This window comes from Malurus melanocephalus, unplaced genomic scaffold (assembly GCF_030028575.1).
Source record: "Malurus melanocephalus ecotype Western Australia unplaced genomic scaffold, MMel_1.1 scaffold_160, whole genome shotgun sequence".
Lineage (NCBI taxonomy): Eukaryota > Metazoa > Chordata > Aves > Passeriformes > Maluridae > Malurus > Malurus melanocephalus.
In genome coordinates, this window is record NW_026623392.1 from 897,507 (window position 1) to 924,719 (window position 27,213).

At 35.8% G+C, this 27,213-nt stretch overlaps 1 protein-coding gene across 1 annotated transcript in view; it reads left to right on the top strand.

Moving 5' to 3' along the window:
* The window catches only part of LOC130576884 (neurobeachin), a 205,026-nt gene extending 186,955 nt beyond the window's left edge, over positions 1–18,071 (top strand). The window contains exons 32-35 of the mRNA XM_057371857.1: positions 8,762–8,916; positions 13,008–13,134; positions 17,462–17,589; positions 18,001–18,071. Coding sequence (XP_057227840.1) covers positions 8,762–8,916; positions 13,008–13,134; positions 17,462–17,589; positions 18,001–18,071 — 481 coding nt within the window. The remainder of the gene's footprint in view (positions 1–8,761; positions 8,917–13,007; positions 13,135–17,461; positions 17,590–18,000) is intronic.
* Positions 18,072–27,213: the final 9,142 nt, after the last annotated feature.

Genomic DNA, 27,213 nt, shown 5'->3' on the forward strand with positions numbered 1-27,213 from the left:
CTGTCAGCTCTTCAATAGATTGAGAGTGACAACATCAAAAATTTCACTTCAAACTCTGAAGCTTTGAGCAGCTTTTCAGAGACCTCTTCCCCACAAGTGCTTCTGGAAAACTGCATTTTTCAATTAGTTTTCAATATATTGCTGCCTTCTGCCTCATCTGTCTTAAGGTAGCTGTAATTACATTATGAGCTATATAAACAGATTTCTGGGACACTGGAGCCTGGATTCTCAAAGTTATGACATGTCTTTTAATGTCAGACCGAATTTCTTGAAAATAGCATCCAGGTTGACATTTTTAGAAGCAAACACAAAGGGTTATTTCAGCTAGATTTGTGACTAATGGAGCATAAGTCACCAATAATTCCTTTTTGCTTTCTCATCTTTTGTCTTTTGTTATTGGTTTTTAGGGTTTGGGGATTTCTTGTTTCTATTTTTTTTTTGGTCAATTTGCATTGGTGCCACTAGATGCAACATAGATCATTATGGTTTTTAAATTTGTGGTTCTGCTCAGTACTAAATTTTGAAGCTTACACTTGTTCCCCTCTGCTTTTTTCTAGTAGGGATTTCTTAGATAGGTGCTGTTATTCATATTGAGAGTGCATGGGGTTTTTTTGTCTCATTTATTATTTTTTTTCAAACTGAGGTAATTTACATATATTTTCTGTTCTTAGAATTACTTCAACAGGAAGCATGCTTCCATAAGCAGAAAATCTTGAGTTCCTAGAAAGGAAAGGATCAGTTATTTTTCCTGCTGTTAAAGATGCTATTTACTTTTAATCCATTATCACTTCGTAAACTGGAAGATTATGGGTTTGCTTAGCTTACATGCTCAGTGAAGTCTTCAGAAGCATATTTGGAAATATTTTGGAGAGCACATTTTTGAAATATTTTGGTTTTGAATTTTTTCTCCTACAGAAGGACTTTGGCACCAGCCTTAAAGGTGCTAGGAAAGGTGGGCAACTTGTGAAATCCAGTCAGGTCTCATACATGTCCTTCCCATTAATAGAGACAGGTGGTCTTCAAAAGTATGTTTAATTTTATGTATGTATACTATATTTAAGTTAGGAGGACAACTCAGACAATCTATGTGTTTTGCTAGAATACAATGGGGAGGTATTATTTTTTTATTTYTTAATTTTCTTTTATAGTAACTCACAGAATGGGAAAAGACAAGAACTGTGAGAGAAAGTTCACTGAAAGTTCAGATAGAGAGGTTCCATATTTATCTGTTGTATGATTTCCCACCTTTGGGAGATCATTGATATGCACTGGCGTACTGCATCATTTAATTAGAAGCTTATGTTTCTGATGGAGTCATTAAATTCTCCAAAAGATGATCGCTGAAAAATAAATTGGATTTTCTTGCAATCTTATTAAAAATTAGTTACAGATAAATACATTTTAGTTTTCTCTCAGCAAAAATCGTTACTATTTTAAGTTCTCAATGACAAATAATTGGAGAAAAACAGAGCACCTTTCCTATGAATCAAGAAGGSATAGGTACAGGTGTCACCTGTTCTTAGGCAGTGCATTCCCCATTAGTTTAGTCACAGCAGTGTGTGAATGAAAAACCTAATCAGTAGTGTGGGAATTAAAGGACTCGTCTGGGGTTGCAGTTCCCTCAAGATAATTTTCATTATCTTTGTGCAGTGGCGACTGGTCCAAAGAAAATATATGACACGTTCTCTCTCTAAAATTTATTTTTGTAATGTAGTGGTAAAAATACACTCCAGAGAATGTGGTGTGGTTTCAGATCCTGTTAGACAGAGAAGAGAGCTGTAGTTGCATTGTCTGTATTCCTAGAGAGTGCCTTCATCCCTCATTTAGTAAACACAATGGAAGACAAAGGGAAAGAACCTCTAAACCTTATTTGTTTAGAAAAAAAATCCTAAATTTATTAATAGGTTCAAGACAACCCAAATTGGGTATATTAACCCTCAATTTATTTTCATCAAGCTGTAATCGCATTCCCCATGTCTATCATTTAGCAATCTATACATGGGTAGCTCTTTCGGAACTCGTCTTACCACCTTTGTAATGTGTGTCTTTTCATATTCATGTCCATGGAACTGTATATCTGGTATATCTGGCCTGAAGGTGATGAGGAGAAACCACCATCTCCCCACTCTCCAATATAATTCACTGGCTATATAGCTGAAAATTCTACTGGATTTTTGTCTTGCTATTTACTCCTATATGCTTCTTTTTTACAGGATGGATTGCAAGCTTTTTAGCCTTMCTTTTATTTTTTTCAATGTATATACAGGATTAGGTTCCTCACCCATAYTCATTTGTACCTTATATTGATTGTTTCTATGTTTTGTTTTTTTCTATATTTGATGATGTTCCTGACATTTAATACATCACATGTTCACTTAGATTATATTTGCTTTCTTCAGACTTGTTAAACTTCCAATGTTTCCTGTTTCTCTGTTTAGCCAAGACCATTTATAAATCTTGCTTGACAATTAGCTTTTTATCTTTTAAAGTTTTCCTTGTTTCTTGTCTATATTTTAGATCATTTTAGATACTCCAGCTAATTTCTCCTGAATGCAAAGGACAGAATTTCTTTGTGAACAAATACTTATTCCTCTGCTTGATCTAAGAGTGAGGATCAATGATCTTCATGTCCTTGTCATAAAACCGCACCTGACATGATTTGCTCTCTCCTAGTTAGAAACAAGCAAATTGTGTTTAGTAGATTAGAATGATTTAATATATTTTAAGATTTGAAGGGTTTGGTGCATATGTAAATATGAAATGATTGAAAGAATCCATCACACACGGACATTCAGCACTAATATTTCATTTGCATAAAACCCAAAGATTTTACCCTATTGTGAGTCTTCCACATCTCTTCTATAATTCATTTGTATACCTCACAATTTTTTAATCCAATTTCTTTCTCCATGGCTGTTTACCCTGAATCAAACCTTTCCTCCTCAATATCAGATGTATCTTATCTTAATGCAGCCTGCCTAACAGAAGGTTATCTCTAGTAGGATTCAGAATGTATTAGTACTGTTACAGGCTCAGATCAGAAATGGGAGAASAGGGAGTAAACAGGGTGAATGTTTCATAAGGGACTAGATCTGTAACAAGATATATATCCATACAAATAACTTTCAGAGAAGAAATATTAAACTTTGTTTTCAGAGATTGAGTTAATCTAGCTGTAGAAACAATGTAGCATGTAACATAGAAGACAAATTACTACCCACTTTCTAATGTGATTTCTTCTGAAACCTCTGAAGATGTTGTTGTTTGATGCAGAGAAATTTTATTAAAAACTTGCCTGAAATCTGTGCTGCTTTTTGAAAGGCATTTGAAAAATCCTCATGCTTTCTGCTGCTGTGGGGAAGGAGAGGAGGAGCAGGAATATTAATTCAGCCTTAGGAGGTTTCATATATCCCACAAGAGAGTAAAGTGATTCTAATTTAATTGCTGCTGCTCAGATAGGTAGCTCAAGACATCCAGTATTGAGGGCTTATCTCTGACCTTTATGTTGACCAGAGTGATTAAGCTGGAAAGCCTTTAAATTTTAAAATGGAGAAGAGATACAGAATGTGAATCATGGAGAAAGACAGAAAATACAGAGCTGCATAAACTATTTTGTTTGTCACCAGCACTGTGTAGCTAAATATTTAAGTAAAGTCAGTTTGAAAAAGTAGTGGGTTGTTTTGATATTTTTTTTAATTTCCATTTTCTCTTTTTGCAGTTCAGTGCATTAATGGTATTATTTTCTATCTAGTTATTTCATGCAAATTTCTAAACCCCAGAAGAAATCTGTAGCTATTTGCTGAGGTTATTTAATGAACCAGAAATGCATAAGTAGTATGTGGGTTGCATCTTAAGCATGATATGAATTACGATGAATTCAGGCTCAGGTTTAAAACTGGTAAAGGACACCCACAGAGTAAAGGGACAGTGATTTGTAGCCACAGTCATATCTTGAATTGTAAACCACCCAGTGAATACAGAAATAAAATCGGTTTCTACAGACAATTACTATTAAATTTTTGCTGAGTAAATCACTGGGAATCATTTGAGATCATGATGATGTGATTCACAGAACTGTGGTCCAGTTTGGAACATTAAGGAAGTCTGAAATATATTGCACAAAACAAGGCCTAAAAAGAAATACAGAAGTCTATATAACCTTTTCTTCTAGTCTGTAGATTTCTGCTCCTTTATGAAAGAAAAACCTGAATGCCTGACAAATACGTTTAAGGCATCTATCACAGTAAATTCTTTCTTCAAATCATATTATGCTCAAGTATAAAACTTCTTTCATAAGTCTGATTTGTTTTTATTTGCCTATTTTCACAGTGTATGCTGTTGGAGTGGAGATATGCTGTGGAGATTGGTTAAAAGATGACTTTCTTTACTTGAAGGGCAGTCACCTTTCTTGTTCTGCTGTCCTTCTTATTGCTTTGCACATTTTTTTGACCACTCTGTTGTATTGTTCTTACAGTTTTTACTGTCTGTTTCATTTGGATGTCATTCCGTATACACTCACTGTATTTTGTTGTATCAGTAGGAATGAGACATTTTGACAAGGTCACCACATATGACATGTCAGAAGGCTGCCTTTTCTTTCAATCTGGGATGATACGATTTTTCCCTATTCTTATGGTAGAGAGGTTTCTCTTGATATTTCTTGATAATTTGTTACTTAATAGGAACTAACCTATCCTAATGTGGTGATTTAGACATAAAAAACAACACCAACCATAAGTGGAGTGTTACATTTGTGGGATCTGGGAAGGATTGTCCTTCTTGCTATAGAAGCTGTATTTCAGTCCTAAACTACAGTCATAAGAAAAGAATCTGCATTTGCAGCATGTTTGTACGTGGGTGGGTTACACTAGGTGACTTTTAAGGGTCTCTTCCAAGTCAAACTGATTCTATTACRTCTGAGAATTAAAGCTGACGTATCTGGTCTTTGCCATGGAAAGTCAGGGGACCTTTGGGACACCCTGAAAAACCACTGAACTGTTTAAATTTGAGGAAGACCTTGAATTTAGCTTCATCTTTAGAAAAGTAGCAGGATATTAGGAAATACTGCCGTGATTGTATTGGCAATTTAGCAGATACCAATAACTTGTTTTATATGAGGGGGAATTTGTTTTTCTTAAAATAAAACCAAAATATATGTCTTTCACTCACCCTATCTCAAATTTGCAAACACTGGAATGAGTGTGTGTCTAAGGAGACTGTTCAGCAGTCAGGCATCCTTCCTGCTTGCATCCAGACAGGAGGTCCAGGACCTGCTCCAGTGGCACAGAGAGCATGGGATTACAGCTGTCAGGTCTTCCTCACATCTCCTGTATTCTCCGTATGCTGGCCACTTTTTCCAGGCTTTGGATGTATTTTTTTTTTACCTTTCTGGACCTGCCAACAGTCTCTCTGGCCTTCCCACAATCTGGAATCCCAAGAGTCATCACTCTTCACAGGTTTTCTCTACAAGGTCAGATTATCTTGTGAAGCTACACATTTGCCTGTTAATCCATGTGCTTATATGAGGTGTCCTGGTTTTATTCAGTCCGATTTTTGGTGGTGGGGGGATGAGACCAAGAAACCACAAAGATGGCTCCTGTGAGGAAGTTCTAGAAGCTTTCTCCTTCTTCTCCAGCAAAAGGAGCCTTGCACCCTGTGTTTTAGAGCCAATCCATTATGGCTCTGAGGTTGATGGACAGGCTGCTCATCAGGCCTGGGCCAATTGCACAGGTTGGTTACACCTCTGTGATGTCGTATTACCTTGTACTTAAGAAGAATTCAAAACAAGATAGGGGTGGCCACCATGTAGTTTTTAAGTTGTTAGTATTTAGTTTTAGTATCATGCCATGGGGAAAAACAGAGCAGGAGGGTGAGGAGATGTAAGAAGAAAAAATGGAGACCCAAGATRACAGTAAGAAGAATACAAGGTGCTGTGCCATTGCTGTGGTGCTCGGACATGGAGAAAACAAGCTGTTCTCTGTATAGAAAAGAGAGCAGCCTTGCTCTGAGAAAAAAAAACAAAACAACCTGGCCTTTGATGACTGGACTGAACTGATCAGAAGCCAAAAAAGGGGGAAGAGGCTTGCCCCTCCCCCCTTCACGTCTGAWGCGAGTTGATGCTAAGAAGAAATTGTGGTCTGTGGGGAGGGAAGAGGTGTCCTCACCTTACATCTGAAGCAAGWGGATGCTTATTCTGCCAGGAGATTTGTGATAGTGGCCTTACACTACCAAAATAACACAGTTTGGCCTTGAAGAACATTCTTTCCTTTCTCCCACGAGGTAAAGAAAAGAATCCCTTGCCATCAGCAGTTATACACTGACTGTTTCTTGGAAAAAGACCTTCCACAGCTTGGAACTGTAAGAACACTTCTCCTRTGATGCTGGACAACAACCATAATGAGTAGTTTGATCTATGTTAGACTTTCATTCCTGTCCCCTATGTGTGAGGGAAGACATGGGGGGGATGGAGAGGGATGATCTGAGAAAGAGACGGGTCCCCCRGAAAGGATAACAGGTGTCTTAAAATGTCAATTTTTATTTTCTTCTCCTTGTAAATTTTTCCCTATCTCTGTTCCCCTCCCCAGTGCTGTAGTATTTTTACTAGTTTTTAGTAATAAATATTATGCAACTTAAGTTATTCAGCCTGTCGGACCATTTTCTGGAGCATATACATATCTTTCTCTCAATTATKTTATCTGAAAGCCATGAATTTTAGTGTTAATTGGGCTTTTTCTGTCCCTTCTGCCTCTCTGGTGGTGGGGAGAGAACGTCGTTGGGTGCTTTTGGCCCAGTTCAAACCACGACATAAGGCCTGTATAAGATGACTTTTCCTCCTTTGTCTTTCCTTCTTGTGCCCCAGCATACAAATATTCCCATTTACTCTTCATTCACTCTTCCTGTTGCAATTCTCTACAAAGGTGGTGGTCATGACAGTAGTTTTCTTTTGAAATTCACATACTTTGGAGACACTCATACTTAAGAAACAAGTCCTAAGTTTCTTCTTGGGTTTCTATGACACTACAGGGACTCTGCTTTTGAATATTTATTCAGTATTATAAAACAAATTCAAATATTTGATTGAAGTATTAATTGAGCTACAGATCTTTGTATGTAGATTGGAGCTAATTTTAGGAAATTTCATGGTATTACGGAGCAGATTAATGTAACCTCTGTAGACCCAGTTTTATTCAGCTGTAGCTGCTGCTAGGTAAAACTTCATATGAACAATGATTGTAAGATTATTAACCATAGACAAAAGAAATTATTTGTAGGGTCACTTATCTTAATCAGTAGCTATTGAATTGTTCAAACTCATCTCCTTCTAATGTAAATGGACTGAGACAAAAACCCATTGACATGGCTGAACTTACCTCTCTAACAGAATGTGCTTCATGGTAGGGGCAAAACTGTTGTTCAGAATGCAGAGACTTTAACTGTTAACTCTGAAGAGAGTGAGGGAGAAAATGCTATGGGCTGTTTTGTACACTGTCACCACCAGTCTTTAAAATCCAGGGAGACAGAGGATTTAGATATACAGGAACAAAGTACATTACAGTAAAACATTGGGCCACACCCTATGATTCATTAGATGCCATCATATTTACACAAAAGTGTAACAAAAGAGTTATTTAAGGAAGTTCTTAAACGAAATGTGGCCTAATCACCCTAAATAATAGCCTTTTCTTGCTCTTTTTTATCACAATGATTAATTTTAAAGAAGAGTGTATCTGCTTAGACAGAAAGTGTACATAATGATGAAAGTATTTTATTATACACATTATACAAATATGATTTCTCTCAGGTCTGTTTTTCACTAAGGTTTGCCACTGAAAACAGACTTTTAAGGAGAAGAGGGTTTTATAGAAAAATGGAAATATTAAAAAGAAAAATGTAAATATAATTGCTTGTTCTGTGAGGGCCATGTTGAAAAAAATACTGTCTTCAAAGAGGAAGTCTTTTGGCCTTCACACTTAAAAAACTCCTCAGTGTGATTTAAGATGAGGTCAAAAAGTGTTTGTTTGAGTRAAATGTTGTCTCCTTATATTTGATATTATGTTGGATTTTGTGTACGAAAGCCCTGTTCTCTTCTTAAAAGCTTCAGATTCTCAAGACTGCTTTTTAAACCTTAGTAATATCAATACTGTGAAGTAAGTGTTATCAGTGTTGCATTTTTGCTGTTCAGTGTTCATCATGTGCTATTGGTATAGATTAAGATGAAAGAAGGCTGAATCTAAAATTGTATGTCTTAGTCACCTCTATTTGAAAGATAAGTATGTTCATGGTACTGAGAAATAACCTACTGTATTCAAATGCTCAGATGAAAGGCAAAAAAATATTATCATTATTAGGATCAATAGATTCACAGTCTTTAAGATTACATGCATATAGTCTTCTAGTCTGCTGGAAAAATTTCTGACATCTAACATTATCTTTGCAAATCTAGAACACATTGCAGTGTTACACAGTTGATAGCGKTGTTGTCAATATACTGAAGTGATGGAGTCTTTCCATTTTGTGGGCACTGAAAGACTAATTAGGTTCCTGGAATTACATGAAGCTGCAGAATAAGGACAGGAGAATGGTGTTTGGGCCTGTTAACAGAGTTTTACCCTATTTCAGAAAGGTTAAGAAAATTTACAGCATTATGTCTTGCATAATGGCAATGCAATGGCATCGTGCAACAGCCTGAGCCCATCATAACAAAAAGCTCTTCCTGTCTCTGTTGTGTAGTTTTACTAATCTGCTGTTTCTTTTTCCACAGGAGTGTGGTTGTACCAGTAAAGAAACCCCCTCCAGGTAGTCTGGCTGTTACCACCGTGGGAGCTGCCACAGCTGGGAGCGGATTGCCACCGGGTAGTACACCTAATATATTTGCTGCAACAGGAGCTACACCAAAAAGTATGATTAATACAACAGGTATTGTCCTTAAATATTCTTGTGATACTCATTTTGATTTTGGTTTTTTGTTTCTTTGCCTTTAGTGGTGTTTTGTTTTTTAATCATCTTCATGTTGCTCTTTTTTGTAGTTCCAAAATAAAACCTGCAAAGATTAAACCTTGGCCATTATTAAAGAGTGTTTTCTCTTGGTCTATGTTTATAATCTTTGAGAGTGCACACTGGACTTGCACAGCCTTAAATAAGTTAATAAATAGCCTCAATATTGTTTTGTAAATGCAGTTCAGAATTGAAATGAGCTAACTTTTCCAGTGCTTTGTAGTAGAGGATGTTTATGTGATACATACCAGTTCATCCCTTCTGATCAAAGAAAATAAAGACAATTAGCTAATAAACATATTGTAGATGGTAAGGTGTGAATATTTTGGACAATGACTATTAGTCTGTGAAAATTATGCTCTTTTTTGGAGGTGTTTTAGTAAGAAACTACTTAATATAACTGAATTCATGTCTTATCAGTAGTTGTTTATTGTGGCCTATAGAAGAAGAAGTAGACTTTATTTTTAAATTATTTATAATATTAATAATGGTCTCTCCATCAGGAAGGAGCCGGTTGACAATGGATACTGTGGTTTCCATCATGAAATAAATCCTTACTAAGAGCAACTAATATTTACTTAAGATCCTTTGAAATGTCTGGCTATAGTGTGTTTTCTTTCTAAAATAAGCAAAAGCACTTGAGACAGGAGCTATCCTCAAGGATATCACAACTTCAGTCAAGGGTTGAGAACATGAAAATCTCCCTGATATTGAAGCAAATAGAGGAGGATGCTTTTAGCATCCTTCTGCTTTGTGGAGTAAAATGAAGGCACACTTTTTCCTTTCCTTTTGCAGATTACCTTTAACACCTGGTAGTAGAACTTAGATTTTTCTAAGGATTAAAAAAAATAAATCTTAAAATCTGATTTTCCTGAGGAGGAAGAAATGCTCTCAATAATGTTATCACATTTCTGAACAGTTCCATTTGTGTAGACACTTCTCTTAATCTTTAATGGATTTTCTTTTAGGTATTCTTATGTAGTGCAAGAAATATCTTACACTGAAAACCTTGTTTTCCAAATGRTATTGAATAGTAGTAAGGTTTTCARTCTTCTCACTGAAATGTAGTATTTCTTCTTTGTAATAATAGCGTTTTAAAACCAGTCATTTCCCCAATACTGTTTGTAGTAGAGGACAGTATTGCAGAAGCCATGCTACCTTCACTGTGGATAAAGGCTCCTTTTTAGACAAATCTTACAGTTCCTTCTTTTTTRATGAAATTGTTTTTGATCCTAATCTATGGATTAGCTTGATTGAACCAAAAGTAGTGATTGAAAAGAATTTTAGCCAGTTTGAGGTTCAAATACAACTATATATCTGCTGAATTATTTAGTAAAGCATTATACAAATATTTGAATTTTTGAAGATATGAGTTTTGTATTAATATTTTAGAAATGCTAGACATATTAAGGWTGGCTTTTTAAAAATAATATTACATTGAAAATATTTAAATATATATTGGATTAAAATGCTCATTTTGCCTTTAATCAAACAATGTCTACAGTAGTCAAAATAGTGACTCATATGTTAGTTTTTGAGACATATAGACAAAGTATCTGGATACTTCCTATGAAATATCTATATTATTAATGATTTAATAATATCTATTAAAGTAGTATCTATGAAATATCTATATTATTAATGATTTAAAAGTAGTATATAGAATTTAATTGAACAGCAACTTTTTTTTTGCTATACTAAAAAAGAAACAGAATGCAATTTTTTAGAAACACTAGATGTCCCCCCAAACCTATTTACAGTTGTTTTTACAGTATGTCACAGATACTCTAGAAATACAGTTATATCTGTATATATATATACAGGTATATTCTGTGCTGGGTTTATGTGAAAGGTGGGGTTTTTTCATTCATGGGTTGCAGTCAGTGTTTACATTCCATCTGCCATCACTGTCACAGTCAATGTCACTGTCATGATTTAATGAGATGTATGTCACATCTTTAGTTGTTGTGAATGTATCTTTGGGAAGATGGGTTTTGTTCCTTCATTTTTTTATGTGAGAAAATGGCTTTATAGATTTTTAGACTGGATTTCTGTAATTCATATCATGATTCTTACTTCTGTGTTGATCTGATAGTTCTACGTCTGTGGGACCTTCTGGAAGCCTAGTTGGTTGAACAATTTAGCAACTGCATTTTTTAACAAACTTAATGAAGAAAATTTTCCTTCAGAAGGAAAAGGGAAGAAGGAATAAAAATATGTATTGCCTATGCATATATGAATAAAAATATGTAAATAATGCAAATRCACACATGCACACACAGAAACATATATAAGTAAAGGCTTAAGCTGTTTTAGGGTATCCTATTCTCAATTAACTTGCTGTGATTCCTAGGCTGGGAGAGATAGCCTACCTTATATTTTAGTGTTTCCCAGTATGTTTGTGTACATTTAGAATTTATATTTAATCCAAGTCAGAACACAMAGTGTAAAGCACAATCCATCTCCCCAGCTCATTACTAAAAAACAGCCTAAATCATTTTCTAATCTAAGTCCTGAACCTCACCTGCGTGCTTTAATGTCAGCAAACCTAGTTAATCCTGCTGCATTTTGATACTTTTTTTTGTTTAATTCATTTATCAGTAAAAAAAACCTAAAGACCTAAAAAATTCCAAACAAAACAACAAAAACAAACCAAGCGGAACCAAACAAAACCAAACCAAAAACCAACCAACCAAACAAACAACCAAAAAAACAAAACCAAAAAAAACCCATAACAAACAAACAAACAAACAAAACCCAAAAAATAAAACACAAGAACTCAATAAAACACAAGAACTCATTCCAGCTGACAGAGAGTTTTTCACACTTAACAGCATTTGACCTCTACTTCACTGCTGGCTGTCTGCTTAAGCAGTTAAGAAACCATAAATGCTTTGTAGATCTCTGAAGGAAACTTAAAAATAATATATACCTTTGTAATACAAAGAACAGTGAACTATCAGCTGCTAAAACTGACCAGAAACAGGGAATTACCAATAATCATTTTTGAAAATTGCCARAATGATGTCATTGATTTCTAAACTGCGGTCTTCACCCCTCATTGCTAACTTGGATAAATGTTGTTGCCTGTCAGCCTCTTCTCTGGTATCACTGCAGTCCCTCAGCCTTTGAACTCAAACTACAAGACTGTTTGTATCTCCCTCTCTTGCAGTGATGTGTTGCAGAAAGGCTGTGCAGAACAGGGACAGCATTTATCACAGCACTCTCACTGTTCATGGCTTCTCTGAGCCTCTGCTGGTTTGCTTCAGAGAGGCTGAACACACAGCACTGTTTCAGCAAGCATGATAGATTGGCATTTAGAGCCTAAGTGTAGCCTTCAGCTCTGACCCAGATCACTTGAAGGATAAATATATGCTCTGTGTGCATTTTTATTTCTGGGCAGCTGTTTACAGCCCATTGAAATGTTGCCACCACTGCCCTCCCTACTTTTAAGATTTTACAATTCTCCTTAAATCGAGGAAGGAAACAGAAAAATTGTAATTAGAGTCTTAACACCCCTCAGACACTAATTTCCACTATTACTTCCTGAAGTGATACACATTTTCTATCTGCTTTGTAATTTTTTAATTTCCATTTTATTTTCTGCCTGTAGTTGCAACTGCACAGCCAAATGTGCATACATAAATACTTGAAAAAAATATTTAAAATTCTATTCTCCACTCAAGCTCATCATAAGTATACCTTTAGTGTAGCACAATCTTGCTTTACAGGATGATGTAAAATTATTTTCAACATTGGAATATTATTTGGGAATAATAAAAATGAGGCAAAGTTGCTGGACTTTCAATAGATTTTAAGCTTATTATTTTTATACCAGCAAAGTTAAGGTATTAATTGTCATGATAATCATATGGAAAGTTTTTCATTATTTTGGAATAAATAACATTATTTCTGTATTTAGAAGTAAGTTAATAATACAAGGACTATATTATAAACTTCTAAACATTTTGTTTCTTAAGACTGAGCTAAGGTTTTTGTTTTTCATGGGGCAGGTGCAGTAGACTCAGGATCTTCTTCTTCCTCTTCATCATCCAGCTTTGTGAATGGTGCTACCAGCAAAAATCTCCCAGCTGTCCAAACTGTTGCTCCAATGCCAGAGGATTCAGCTGAAAACATGAGGTAAACAAGTTCTATTTTTTAATATTAATTATAATTTCTTTTTCCAAAATGCTGTTAAAAATAGCTCATTTAATGTGCATTACTGTAGTAATATACTGTGTGTGTATATATATATGCACAGTGTTTATACACTAAAGACTAAGAATGTGTACACTAGAATAACACTTCACTGAAAAGTCTGAGTTTTTCAACTAAAGAAATGAACTTGTTCAAACTATGCCAGACAYTAAAACTTGATTAAAGTAATTTTTCAGCTGGCTGGTTTTTTTTTTCTTTATTCAATGATGCTAGTACAAATTGGAAAGTAAGCAGTTTGGTAATGGAACACTAGGAAGTGGAAAGAGAGACTCAACCTCTCCTGAGCAAACAAAAGCCTGTGTTAGATGGGAGAGGACAAAACCAGACTTGTGTCTGTGAAGGTCACTAAATGGGGCACCCAATCTGAGCTGGTGTTGCAGAGACTCATGCCAGGGGTGGCTGATGCCTCTCTTGTCCTGACTGGCAGCCAGGAAAAGGCCCTCTGAAATTCCTATTAAATATCTGGTGTAATAGGTTATAACTGTGTAAAGGCTTAGCTGCAGCACTTCAAAGACAAATTTTTGACCTTTTCAAAGTGCACATATATCTGCCTTAAAAAGCTGACATGGGACATACTGAGGAGTGGCCGAGTGTCCCTTAGGTGGCTGGGCACTGCAAGGTACGGATGTAAGAACATGGGAGTGCAGACAGCAAGCCAGGTGTTCACAGGCTGTTCATGAGATAACAGAGCTCATGAACAAGAGATTTCATTCCCTAATAAACTGGAAAGGAGGTAAACCTCAATCAGGAGCCCTACATAACCCATTAAAAACAACAACAACAAAATCAGTGCTTCAGTATTTTAACACACAGTGAAAAAAATTCCATTTTTTTCTGGTCCTGCCCAAAGGGTCAGATGATCTGTGCAGGTGGAATCATAGCAATGGGTGCGGGCACAGTCTGAAGGTAGAAGGGATGTTGGTTCCACTCCAAACAGATGCAAATGTTCAAGGAGATTATGGTCATTTGTATGATGGTTTTTTTTTTGCTTGACAGTTTCATAAGGCAAGTTAATAAAATTGTAGTGTAATTAAACCACTCCTTACTTCTTGTCTTCATATGCTAGGACAACACTTCACAGAGAAATATTTTTCAAAATTCAGATATGCATGTTAAAATTTGTTTAAATTAAATAGGTATATTAAAATTCAATTGATTCATTCATTAGTTTCTTTTTCAGTTGTTATAACAAGTGCAATGTTCTTGTGTTTTCGCAAGCATTTTTAAAATTTTTGTCCTGGAATCAAAGAAAAGCTTGAGCTGCAAAATCTGGAATTAATATTTTGAATTCAGAATTTGAACTCAGATGTAGTTGCACTCTGACTAGTAGCTGAAATAAGTGAATAAAATGTAGACAACTTAAAATGTAATCAACCCAAGGAATGTCTTCTGAGCTTTTTCTCCTTTCTTCTGCCTTCCCTCCCCACTACAACTCTTCTGGCTAAGAAACAACTAAACCTTTATTTTGATAGTATTTTTTTGTTTTGTCATATAAATTCATTATGCTATGGCTTTTATGAGATTAAAAATCAGAGTTGTTTGTGGGGACAGAGTGTGACACAAAAGCTAACGTATCTAAGCCTTCCCTTATAGCAACTGCATAGGAAGATCTGATTATGGCTGTAGACCAAGCAGAGGAAAGYGAGGAGGAGAATGATCTTGGACTTTTAGATATTTAAGAGTCTTGATATGGAGGCAGGGGTTTGTCTTGGAATGAAGTTGGGAAGGTAGAATACTTGGGAGTGGGACAATGGTGTACACCCTCACCTCTCTGTACTTTCTTGTGACCAATTCTAGCAGGAGGTAGCACAAACCTTCCACTGGATTATTTGGTCTTTTTCATCACAGTTTCAAAAGTGTTTTTTACTTTGGTCGTTCAATCTTTTCTGTCACGTTTTATCAGCTTTCTATATATAAATTATATATATATACATCTCTAGAAACAAGTTATAAATGTATCTAATTTATAGTGAACATTACAGCAATATGTATTATATGCAATATATTTTTGTATAGAGCTTATTTTCTGATGTGTGTTGTTTTTAATCTGAAAATTAAATAATCTTGAATTTGGGAGCTATTAAGAATTTATTTTCTTTGAAGGTCCAGAAAGAGAGAGGGGAAAAGATACTATTTCTTCACAAAAAACCCTTAAAATCTCTTCATTCAGTCAAAAATAGTTACATTAACCTCCATAGGGAATTCCCTAATGATCACAGTTTGCTTTATAAGGTATAATAATGTTAGAAACAGCTGTAGAATCAGTTTAGTCTCTCTCATCTGTATGAGTGAGTACAGAAAAAGCAGTCACCAACTTCCCTAAAAATTTTTTTGCAGTCTCTATGTAGATTTATTTCTTCATTTTGCTTGTTCTTTTTGGAACTGAAGGACCAGAACTCTACTCAGCGTTCACCATGTAAATGCTCTGGGAACTTTTCTTCTTTCTCCATTTAAATATTAATTTCTGTCTTTAGATACACATTTTTAAAAAGAACTAAACTTTGATGTCATTTTTTTACAGAATATTATTCCAAATTGCCCGTTAATGTGTCCATAGTAAACAAGATTCATCAGCTGTCCATTTGATAAGAAGATATTTATCAATAGCTCATCCAAGGTGTTGGTTAATACCATATCTGTATACTTCCAATGTTGCTTGATTCTTCAATAAAAATTGATCTTAATTTAAAAACATTTGAACTTTATTTTTTTTTCTATTTTACATGGAATTTTCAGAGTTAACTTTAAAATTAGGGATTTTATAAAACATTTTGCAGCAAAAGTGTATTTTAAAACATGATTTAGGTAAGTCTAGAATAATCTAGGAGGGTTTTTATCTCTCCTTAGCAAAACCCTGGGATAGGTTCATGTTGCAAATTAAAAATTCTAAGCTATTCACCTGCATTTCAACTACAGTCAACAGAGGCTTTACACCAGTGATGTTTACTTCAAATTTTCTTTTTTTAAAACAGCCTTAAAAGGCTGGTGATATGTGTCCATCCTTTAGAATATTAGAAAATCGTTATCTCAATTTCAAATGGAAAGCAGCACAGTGAAGGAAAATGAGCTATAGAAATTCAGTACAATAATTTAACGCTAGTGAAGGAAAGCTTCCAATGTGTTTATACCACCAGCTTTCTTTTTAAATGTAGGGCTCTTCAAGTGATCTGAGTTAAAACATCCACATTTATTTAGTGTTTATTGATAGTAAGTAAAGTATAAAATTTAAATTTCAGTGTTCATTCTCTTAGATTCTGTCAATAAATGTAACTTCTTCCTATAATTGCATTTTTGAATGCCAGTAATAATTGGTGCCATAATGCAAGCACAGTGAAAATCCCTTCAGCCATCAGCAGTCTGAAAAAGAACAGCAAAAATTCTTGGTAGACCAGACTATGTATGTAAGTTTGTTTCCATTTTAAAGTAACAGTTTTATGATAATACAGCAGGTTTTTAATCTGGGCATAAGAGTTCCAGAGGGCAAAGGTGTTACACCTTGTCAAATTTTAAAAGGGAAGAAGGATCCTTAAAGGGTACAGTCCTCATCACACTGCTGTCATTCTCAGGATATTGCTAGTTTGTATCCCCAAAAAAAGTAATACTATTTCTACTATTTAAGAGTAAAACAGAAGTCACAACACCTCTTCTCCTTGTACAGGGAAAAATTAAGCATCATACCACACTTCAAAGAGCCTCAGCAGGCAGATTAGTCACATGCAAAGGCAAAGTGATTTACCTGGGATCATGTTCCCTCAAAGTTGAAGAAAAGAACATAGATTCTCTTGATATCTGTGCTACAACACTTTCTCATGTTCTCCCTGCAATACCAAATGTTATTTGAAAGCTTGAATAAACAAGCAAATCACTTGCGATTCTGTGGGGTGAATAAAAATATTCTCTTTCCAAGATTTCAAATGTGTGTAAAATCAGATTTTGGCTGTGATAGGTGAAATAGAGTTATACTTGATAACAAGAATGTCAGATATTCATGTTTGAAAATGATAATAAAAATTCTACTTGTTCTGGAGTACTCTGTGAATACTTTAGAATTTCTTAGGCCGATACACTGCTGACTGTGACATGGTATTTTCATTTACTTTAAGCCATTTAAAAACTGTAAAGCTTAATCAAATTATGATCATCCTCTTTTCTAAAGAAACTTATAGAAACTTYTAAAAAGTGTGATTTGACACCATTTAACTTCTATTGTGAAGTGTTCTTCCAATCATGGTCTCTGTTTTTTTCACAGCATCACTGCAAAGCTTGAAAGAGCTTTAGAAAAAGTGGCCCCTCTCCTGCGAGAAATTTTTGTTGATTTTGCCCCTTTCCTTTCCCGAACATTATTGGGCAGTCATGGACAAGAGCTGTTGATTGAAGGTACTGTTTCTGTTATAAGATTGTATTATTTTAGTTATTCATTTGCTATGAAAAAATTTTTATTTTCACTAGACTTTATATAACTATTTTTGATAAATAAATTAATCTGTTGTTAATACATTGTGATTTCATTTCCTTGTGTTTAATTTCATTTAAAGACATTGAAAGTGATTGCTTTTGTACCCTTGATTTTTTCTTCCCTGAGATGCTGTGTAAAGATATACCCTGTCACCTTATAATGCAAAATCCTCTCTAYAGTTTGCTTTCCTCTCCTCAGAATAATTCAATGCTTCAGCCTGACTTTGAGAAAGTAATGAAAATACAATTAAAAAGTGTAAACTTTTCCCACAGAAGAAAGTAAAAGGAAAAGCATGCTCCAACATTATTGATGCATGTATCTGTATTCGGTAGGATTGTTATTTCCTCAGGCAGGTCAATTGGATTCACAAGCAGATAAAGAGTTGTCCCTAGAGGTGGAATAAAAAGTGAGGATTTTAAAAGAAAAGTATCCTTAAACATTTCAAGGATTTTAATGGGGTTTATGTACTGTCTTTACAGCTACTTCATAGCTAGAAAATATGCCTCATAAATGAGGCAGGAAATAATGCAGAAATTATGCAAATTTGGTGCAATATGTCAAGCTTGTGAAGAAAGTAATGGATCAGTACTAATGCAGTCAGAATAGTTAAAGGGGAAATTGCATGAGCTCCCGGATCATTTATTCAGGGAAACATATTCAGCCAAGTAACTTTTTCCTTCCAGGATTATTGTTACACACAGTATTGTTATTTATTGAGAGGAAAAAGTCTCATTCTGACAAGGTTTATAATATGTGATGACCTACACAGAAAAAAAATACAGCTCAATTTCCAAATTGTTCAATTTCCAAAACTGCTTCTATGATATATGTGTTTTACCTAAATATTAGTGTAGGGTTTTTCCTATGGTAATTCCATGATTATGCCTCATAATGTTGGCTCTTCTTACTAAAAATATTTATATTTTGTAACTGAAATCTCCTAGACCATTTTCTTCTTTTGTTGTATTATTGTTTAACAATATTATTGTTTAAAAATACCAAGGAATGGTACAGTATCTGAGTAATATTCAGAAGCTGCAGATATTTTATATAGTTAATTTCATAGCTGTAAGTTACACCTCTCACTTAATGACACCTAAAGTTAATGGTCTGAGATTCACATTGAGATAACTGTAAGATAATTGAGGGGTTAGATTCTTAGATCTCTTATTTCAGTAAAGTTGGTTGAAAAAATTGTAGTGGCATTATCCTTTTCCATTTGGCAATTGATTAATTGCACTGTAGTTTTTATAAAATATGACTAAAATTGTCTGGGTTTTACTTGAGTTTTTTTACAGATTAAAAAAAATMTTTGATGCCATTCTTGTTTCGTCTTTGTTCAGATCTATGGCATGAACAAGGCTATGACACCTCCCAGCATATGACAAAGACTGAAAAGGTAGAGGTCACAGGAACCTCACAACTACATGGCAGTATTTTATCTTACGGCTTATCCAGAGAGAAATATGTTTTGTTGACTTGTTTCTGGCTTGTAAACATGTTTCTCATAGCTGTTCAGAATATCATTCCAGATTTTGTCCCATCTATGACTTAGCCACCCAATTCAGAATCAGGAAACATTTGTAAACCAAACACTGAGTTCTAAAACAAGTAGTATCCTCCCCATTATTTTTCTTTAATGTTGTGTTTAACCTTCTCTTCAATCACTCTATCATTCCTGATTTCTAAAAAGCCAGTAATTTATTCCCGTAACAATCTGTGAAGTAAAATAAACAAGGATGCCAAGGATTTGTACATTGCCAGACTTGAATTTCTTTTTACCACTTCTGAAATAGTTGGGTTTGTTTTCTTCTTAACAGAGGATTCAGAGAGTTGCTTTTATAGTTATTGTGTGCTTTCGATCTTTTCTTTCCTCATTGCCTCTATGAGACCCTTTTTCTCAACTAAACTGAATTCTTGCTTAGTTCAGTTGCCTTTGAAAGAAATAACCAAATTTTCTCCTAGTCTGATACTGATTTTCTTTGAGAAACTTCTTGTCATTGCCTACTGAAAGCCAATGGTAACCTTGAAATACTTGAAAGAGTTCTCCAGGTAATGACTCCGCAAAACAGCGGTATTATTCAAAATATGAGAGTGCAGAAAACTCCTGTGGGGCTTTGATAATTGAATTTTGATTTTTCTTTTTTTACTGACAAGCAGTAATCAACCTGACAGTTTTGCATGCAATAGTTTAATTTATTACTTTATATGTAAAGGTTTTAGTTATAAGAATCAAAAAGGAGCAAATAAACTTCATATAATTAAATCTTAAGGTGCTGTCTGTCTTTCAAATTGATCACCATAAAAATACCTGTTGAGTTCTAWGAAGCATGTACTTTCAAGCTTGACATAATAATACCCTTCCTTCTTTGTTGATTTTCAAAACCTCCTTATGGTATGAAGTTTTTTCCCTATCAGATTTTGCCAAAATCTGAATACTGTCAGACATCCTTCATAGCATGCGCTTTTTTCCTGAAGCTCTTTCTAGTGCTCTTGTGCATGTGTGTGTAAGAAATGTAAAATGATTTTCAGATTTAGTAAGAATGTACACAGTCTTGTAGCCGACTCTGCATACCAAAGAGCACAAAATAAAAGGGAGTAGAAACAAAATTAGTTTTAAATCTTCTAAACCATGTTAATTATGCAAACTTTCCAGAGTATCTGATGCTTTAAGGTACATCTTGTCAATATATTGTTGGAAATGTGCGTGCAACTTAGTTATGATTTCACCTTTTTGTAGTAGTGCATCTGCCTCAAACTTTTGTTGAAAAATCTTGCAGTCATTTTGCATCACCTTTTATGATTATTCTGTCCCAGGGAGGACTGGAAGATCTGTTATTTGAATAAATTATACTCCATATAATTTTTGATTTGGGTTGAAATGTACAGGCTGCAATGGTCTGGTCAGTCTAAATCAAAAATTTAGGCCACTAATACTTGAAATTGTTCATTTTTCTTGTTTGTTCTGGTGAATTCCCAAATATGACTGATAACAGAGGAACCATATCAAATAGTAATCTGTCATTACAGAATATATTTATTAGTAAAGCTCTTCATCTACTTACTCCACTAAAATTACCAAATTACTAACTACTGAAATAGTTACTTTCTTCTTTTGGCAAAACTAAATATTTCTTCAAAGGTATCTTACACTCAACTGAATTTCAAATGTTTCATCAACTTCTGAAAATATTTTCTAAGTGGAAAATATCCTCAGTGATGGGTTAGAAGGGACTTACTTGCATTTGAATGCAAATAGCTTTAAAAAGAGTATACCAGAACCAGTCCAACACYGCTATGGTTCATCAAGTTCTTCTTGAGGTTCTTCCAATGCCTCAGAGAACAGAAGTTGCAAAGGTTAAAATCGTCCATATAGAAACTAATTGGAAACAAACATGCAATATGTGTAGGTCACATAGTTGAGCTTAGCAGAGCTCATTAYGGAGTTCCATTTAACACTTGCACAGATATGTTTTCACTAACTAGTTTCCATATGGTCTGCAAATTCCCTCCATGTAAAGTGCATTACAACATTCTAGCTTTTAGGTGAAAATGTTACAGGCAAGTGTAATCTGATCTGCAGCCGAAAGGAGAGCTATATCCTCCTTTTGTCAAGCACAGATGGATAAAAGTATTTCTGCAACAGCTTTTCTTGGAGTGTCTTGAAGTGTAAGTATAGGTCGGTGATTGAAATATTGTCACATAGAACACTTTCCCTCCTCTTGAGTGAAGTACCAACGAAACTTCACCAATGCTTTTATTCTGCTATATCATTCGCTGGGTAGAAGGTCAGCCAGGTAGCCCTTCTCCAGAGGATCTCTGATTAATTCCTTGGTGTACCTTTGATATGTTTCTGATAAGGGCACAATTCAAATCAGATGACAGAGAGAATGCTTTTGCGCTGATAGGAGCAGAATCTGTTTCTCCTCATTAGCTACCACATGGCCCTATGAAAATGTGTTTGACAGGAGGCTTCTTGAAACAATTGAAAAAATTGCCCAAAACATTCCTTTGGAAGCTGCAGATAGAACTTGGGTGCTAAATTATACTACTTTAAAAGCTCCTCAAGACCACAGGTGTGACATCGTTGTGGCATCTACCAGTATTGACCCAATTAGTTTCTGATTTCCTTGAAGAATACTGAATACTTGTATTAGGAAAAACAGGACAGCTATTTTCCTTAAGATACCATGGTAATCCGTAAATCCCTTATACTTTCTGGGGAAAATTTCCTTTTTTTTGAGCTTAGCATGCCCCTTGTGTTTCTCTTAAAAACTTTCCAGAACTTTGTATTACTGTGTTCAGGAGCAGAGATGCTGTAAAGTAGAAAAATTAATGTTTTTGCAGAGTTTTCTTTCCCCTGTATGTATCTAAGTCTCTCATTCTTTTATCTCACTCTGCCACATCCAAAATATTTTTTGTATGTCCAGGCGTGCTTTCTTTCAACTAATTAGACTTATGGTAATTGCCCTACCAGTCTATAGCACAGCATGGAGACACATTCTGAACAAATAATTAATAAATATTAGCAAGTAAGAGAGAAAAGGAATAAATAATTTAATGATTTAAAAATTTGTATTAACTTGAATTCATGGCATATAAATAAAACCTTAAACTAATCATGGTACTGACATTTCTATGATACAATTTTTGAACTTATTTTGCTATTTTTATTAACAGTGTTTTTTACAGTGTTGAATTGTTTCTGGCAAAATCAAGCACTTAGGTGAAGAAATACAAAATGAGAAGCAAAGACATTGCATTGGAGTGATATGTTGATACATTTTCTGGACTAACCAAAACTCAAGAAAAAGCCAGATTTCAACATAACCAGATGCTGAGTGCAGTTTCTAGGAGCAAAGAACACAGATTTAGATCCATCCTATAGGGTTGGAAATGAGGGACAAAGCCACACAAAGAGTGGAACGATTGCCAAAATAATTGGGATACTTGGCTTCCTYACCCCGGTGCTGAGGCAACAAAGATTTGTCCAGTGCCTTGAAAGAATGGAGGAGGAGGTGATTTYATTTCTGTGAACAAGTTTAGTAAATCTCCTACTATCTTGTTCTACAGTTAGCACATCCAGAATGAAACTCACTTTGCAGAGGTGACAAGAGAGCAGGTCACAAGAGTGACTGATGGGTGAGAGATAAACTCCACGAAGTACAGTGTAAGGAGCTTGATATGTTCGATGTATTGAGAAGGAGAGATAAAAAGTTAAATAGTACAGGTTGCCTTAGCCTTTCACCAACAGAATAACTAATGAGGGTAACTATAATTGGAAAACTTTAATAAGGTTTACCCTCAAGTATTGCAAATGATGCTACTTGTAGTCGTTATGACTATTTTAAAAATTCTTTCTAAACATAATCTTCAAATCAGCTTCCCAAGAGGAAAAATATCATGTGTTTTCTGGATGCTTTTGGAGCTTCTTTGCAACTTTTGAACATGTGAATCACCATTTTCTCTGTGCCATATTGTGCAAAAAATGATAGTCTGCATTAGCCTTAATTTGCTTTAACATTGCCATGATTGCATTTGTTCACATGGTGATAGACAGGTGTACTTCAGTGTCAGCTAGCCACCTGCAGAAATCAGTAAAAACCCACTAGTTTCATTTCCTTGTTCTGCAGCTGACTGTAGATGCAGTCAAGAATAAATCATTTTCTCTTCTCAAAGATGGTCAGTGCTTATGTCACTTCATCATGTAAGACTTTCTTCTAWTTTTTTTATTATGTGTGATGATGTGTGTGAATATATAAATTGATTTTCATTTTTTATATAAGAAGTTCTTTAATCTATACCTTGAAGCTCATTTTAGTTTGAGACATTTTCTCCTTCCTCTGCATAATGAAGTTTGTCTTTTCAGGTAAGCCTCATATAAAGTTAGTGCCAGCTATGGCTGGGTCTCAGATTTCAGAGACCTCTTGCAATTTTATGACGGCATAGCTGTATATGTACTTGAATGTGATTTTTTGAGGACATGGAATTTATGTGATCACACTGGGTGAGAAGGATCTGCCTTTTAGTCCCTTGATAACTTTTCAGTGTGTTGGCCAGTTTCAGCCAGTTGAACTGAGGTTGCTCAAAAGGTGCTGGTTTTACACAGTATTCCCAAACATAAATATCTGTTTAGAAAGAAGATACTCTATAATATCTTGGGTTAGGGTTAGGTTGTGTTTCTTACTCACCTTCAATAATTGGTCTGCTCTATTGTTTGAGRTATGCCATCATTGTTCAGTAAAGGAATGGAAAACTGAATAGTAAATCAAAAAGAATCACACCCGATTCATTTGTAGCTGTGTAATATACTGGATTGGTACAACACTATGGGCATTGCAGCATAAGGAACAGAAAGCAATTGATAAAGCAGGACTGAGAGAGCAGTAGGAACTTAGCCCTATTAGACATCAGGGAATCCCTGTTAGAAATCAAGGCAAATGTTAAAACTTTCTGTGGAGAGGTCAGTGTCATTTGCAATAGGTGTCTCCCTGGACAGGATCACTCTGTTGAGTGAGGATGAGGAATCTTATGGAATATTTGGTTTGTACTGGGTCAGGAACTCTGAACTGATTTTCAAAGCTAAGTTCATGATGTATTTCTTCTCTGCTGTGCTACATCCCAATCCTTTTTCATGTGCCCTAGGTATACCTTCTTTCTTTAGGAAGAAGTGATGCTGCATGTTTAGCACAGTACAGTTTAATCTGGTTAATTTCCTGACTCAGTCCTCTATAGGACAGTTTTCCTGAATTTGTGGTAGTAGGATTCCTATTTATGGATTCCTTTTTATCTTCACTATAAAGACTCGCAAAAAGATCCCAGAAAAATCACACAACTGTCTGAAAATAAGTCCTATTTAGATAGTGAAGTCAGAATAATGATTTACAGATAAAGTTTTTCTTCAGTAAGTTATGTATTTTCCTTTTTTACTTTATGAATGTCTGCAAGCAATTTGCGAGATCAGATTTTTACCATGAAGAAAACCATAGGTCATTTTAAAACAGGGCATGTAATCCTCCAATACATATAAATTGAAATACTGCTGAGATTGGAAACCTGCCTGTACACATTGTAATTAATTCATAAACAGAAAAAAAGTAAAGTTCATTAATTTTGAACTGTTGTTTATTAGCATGTCAGAAATTTGTTTTAAGAAATTCTCTATCTATGGTTGGTATGATTAGCTCACAGTATTTTTCTGAAAAGCTTCTCAGTGTGATCATGTTTCTGCACACACTTCAGGACTGCTTGTGGATTTTACTAAAARTATCAATGAGTCAGGCGCATATAGAGACAGAAAACAACACCAGTTTTCCATAAGTCTGTATGATAGGAACAAAGAAATGCTGGCGGGCTTAAATGTCTATTCAAATCTGCCTATTTATTTATGCCTACTCCAGACAGAGTTCAGACAAGATTCAAAGCTTTGCAACTTCTAGAGTTTTTATAGAGAATGCTGCTAGTGACAAGACAGATGTCAATTCAGAGAACTGAAGAGCAGGTGCCACAAAAGAAGCCTCTGTTATTTATTCACAGTGAAATCTTCAAACTATAATGACCCCAACACAAGTTACAGAACATTTTTCTTTCACATAATATTCCTTTCTGACATCTTTAAAGGGATATCATTACAAACACCAGAAAGAGGATACACATTCATTCGATTTTGATTTAACTCTTGATTTACTGAAGTTACTGTGTGCAGAAATATGGTCTGAACAGATGTTTAACATGGCAGGAAACATTATAGATCAGAGATCCAGATAACAACTAGGAAATGCATAGCATCTGGCACCTTTTTGAAAGCAAACCTGCCAATAATTAATTACACATATGAGCCACTCTATCCCTGTCTAATGAGTTGGACACTTACTAAGATGTATTAGACTATGGAACTGAGGTTAACTGCTCATGGCCTCTCCTCTGTCTCTGACTTGTGTGGTCCCAGTGTAACTTAAGGGTAGAAATTGTTGCTGGCACTCAGATTATATTATCATTATTACATTGATTAATAATCAAGATGTCTTTATAATCCAAAATGTGAGGAGTTCCCATTAGACAAAAAATGGGCGTCTTCTGTTGCTTTGACAATGGAGGAAAAAAAAAAAATGACTGAAACTGTGAGACTAGTTGTAAAGTTTTGTTAGGAGTGCAAAGTTTTGTTAGATATAAAAAATAAAATAAATACACACCCTCAGGAAAACAAAAGCTGGTAACAGTGCAAAGTATCCAGGTTTGCTGGAAAGAAGCTGTGAAAGTTATCCTTGAAAATACAGAAGGCATCAGATGTTTGAAGTTACTAAATTATGGCTGAAAGTGCTAATATAAAACTTYTATTTTTAGGAACCAAAGAGTACCAATTGCTCTTCTTTCAAATTATATAAGGAAATGCTCACAATACTGGATCCTCTAAAGAGTAAGAAAAGGAGTTTGTTGTTTGTGGTCCTTGGGTCCTACTTCAGAAGTATTAACCACTTTCTCACAGATTTCTTTTCCAAGCTAGTATCCTGTATTCCAGTTAAAAGCCAAAAGGCCTAGAAAGAACTGGTCTTTTTCTTGGAATTCTAGAAAAGTACCCTCCCTGATGTCCATCTCCCTGGTACTCCCTTGATAGTCCATCTTTGTTGTAATAGTATGTAATAACACCAGTTTCTGACTTTCTTCTTGCTGTAACTTTTGGCTTTACTGGATTTTTTTTTTGTGAGTTTTCCTACTAAACTACTGCTACTACTAAAAAAAACCACCAAAAAACCAAAAGAAACAAACAAAAAAACCAAACTAAAAAGCCCTACAAATTTATTCAACACTCAAAATCTCTGTGACCCCAGAGAGGGACACAGCCGCTGCTTCTCCACCGCCGTGCCCCTGAGCCGAGGGAYGCGGCCCGGGCTGGCCCTGCACTCACCGGTCTGTCCTGGAACGAGAGGGGGACATCGTGAGGACACAGCGGGGACACCGCGGGGACACGGTGAGGACACCGTGAGGACACAGCGAGGACACCGCGGGGACACCGTGAGGACACAGTGAGGACACAGCGGGGACACAGTGAGGACACGGCGAGGACACAGCGGGGACACGGCGGGCACACCGCGGGGACACGGTGAGGACACAGTGAGGACACAGCGAGGACACAGCGAGGACACGGCGGGCACACCGCGGGGACACCGTGAGGACACAGCGAGGACACAGCGAGGACACGGCGGGCACACCGCGCTGCCGCCGCGACCCCTCAGAGCCCGGCGGGCGGGAAGCCTCACAGCTGCGCCTCGCCTCGCCTCGCCCCGGCCGTGTGCGAGCGGCGAGGCCCTGGAAGCGCCGCTCCTCAGAAGCAGCACAACCGCTGGTAGCTGCAAAGATGAAAGCAACAAGTGACATCGGCTTACCTCCAGAAAAGGGCCCGTGTGGTTTTGTTCTCCTGGGACTGGACACAGGTCTTGGTGTTGTGGTCTGGCTGACGTCGTGGTGTTCGGTCAAAAGCTGGACTCTATGATCTCAGAGGTCCTTTCCAACCTTAATGATTCTATGATTCTGTGACTTGACTTATT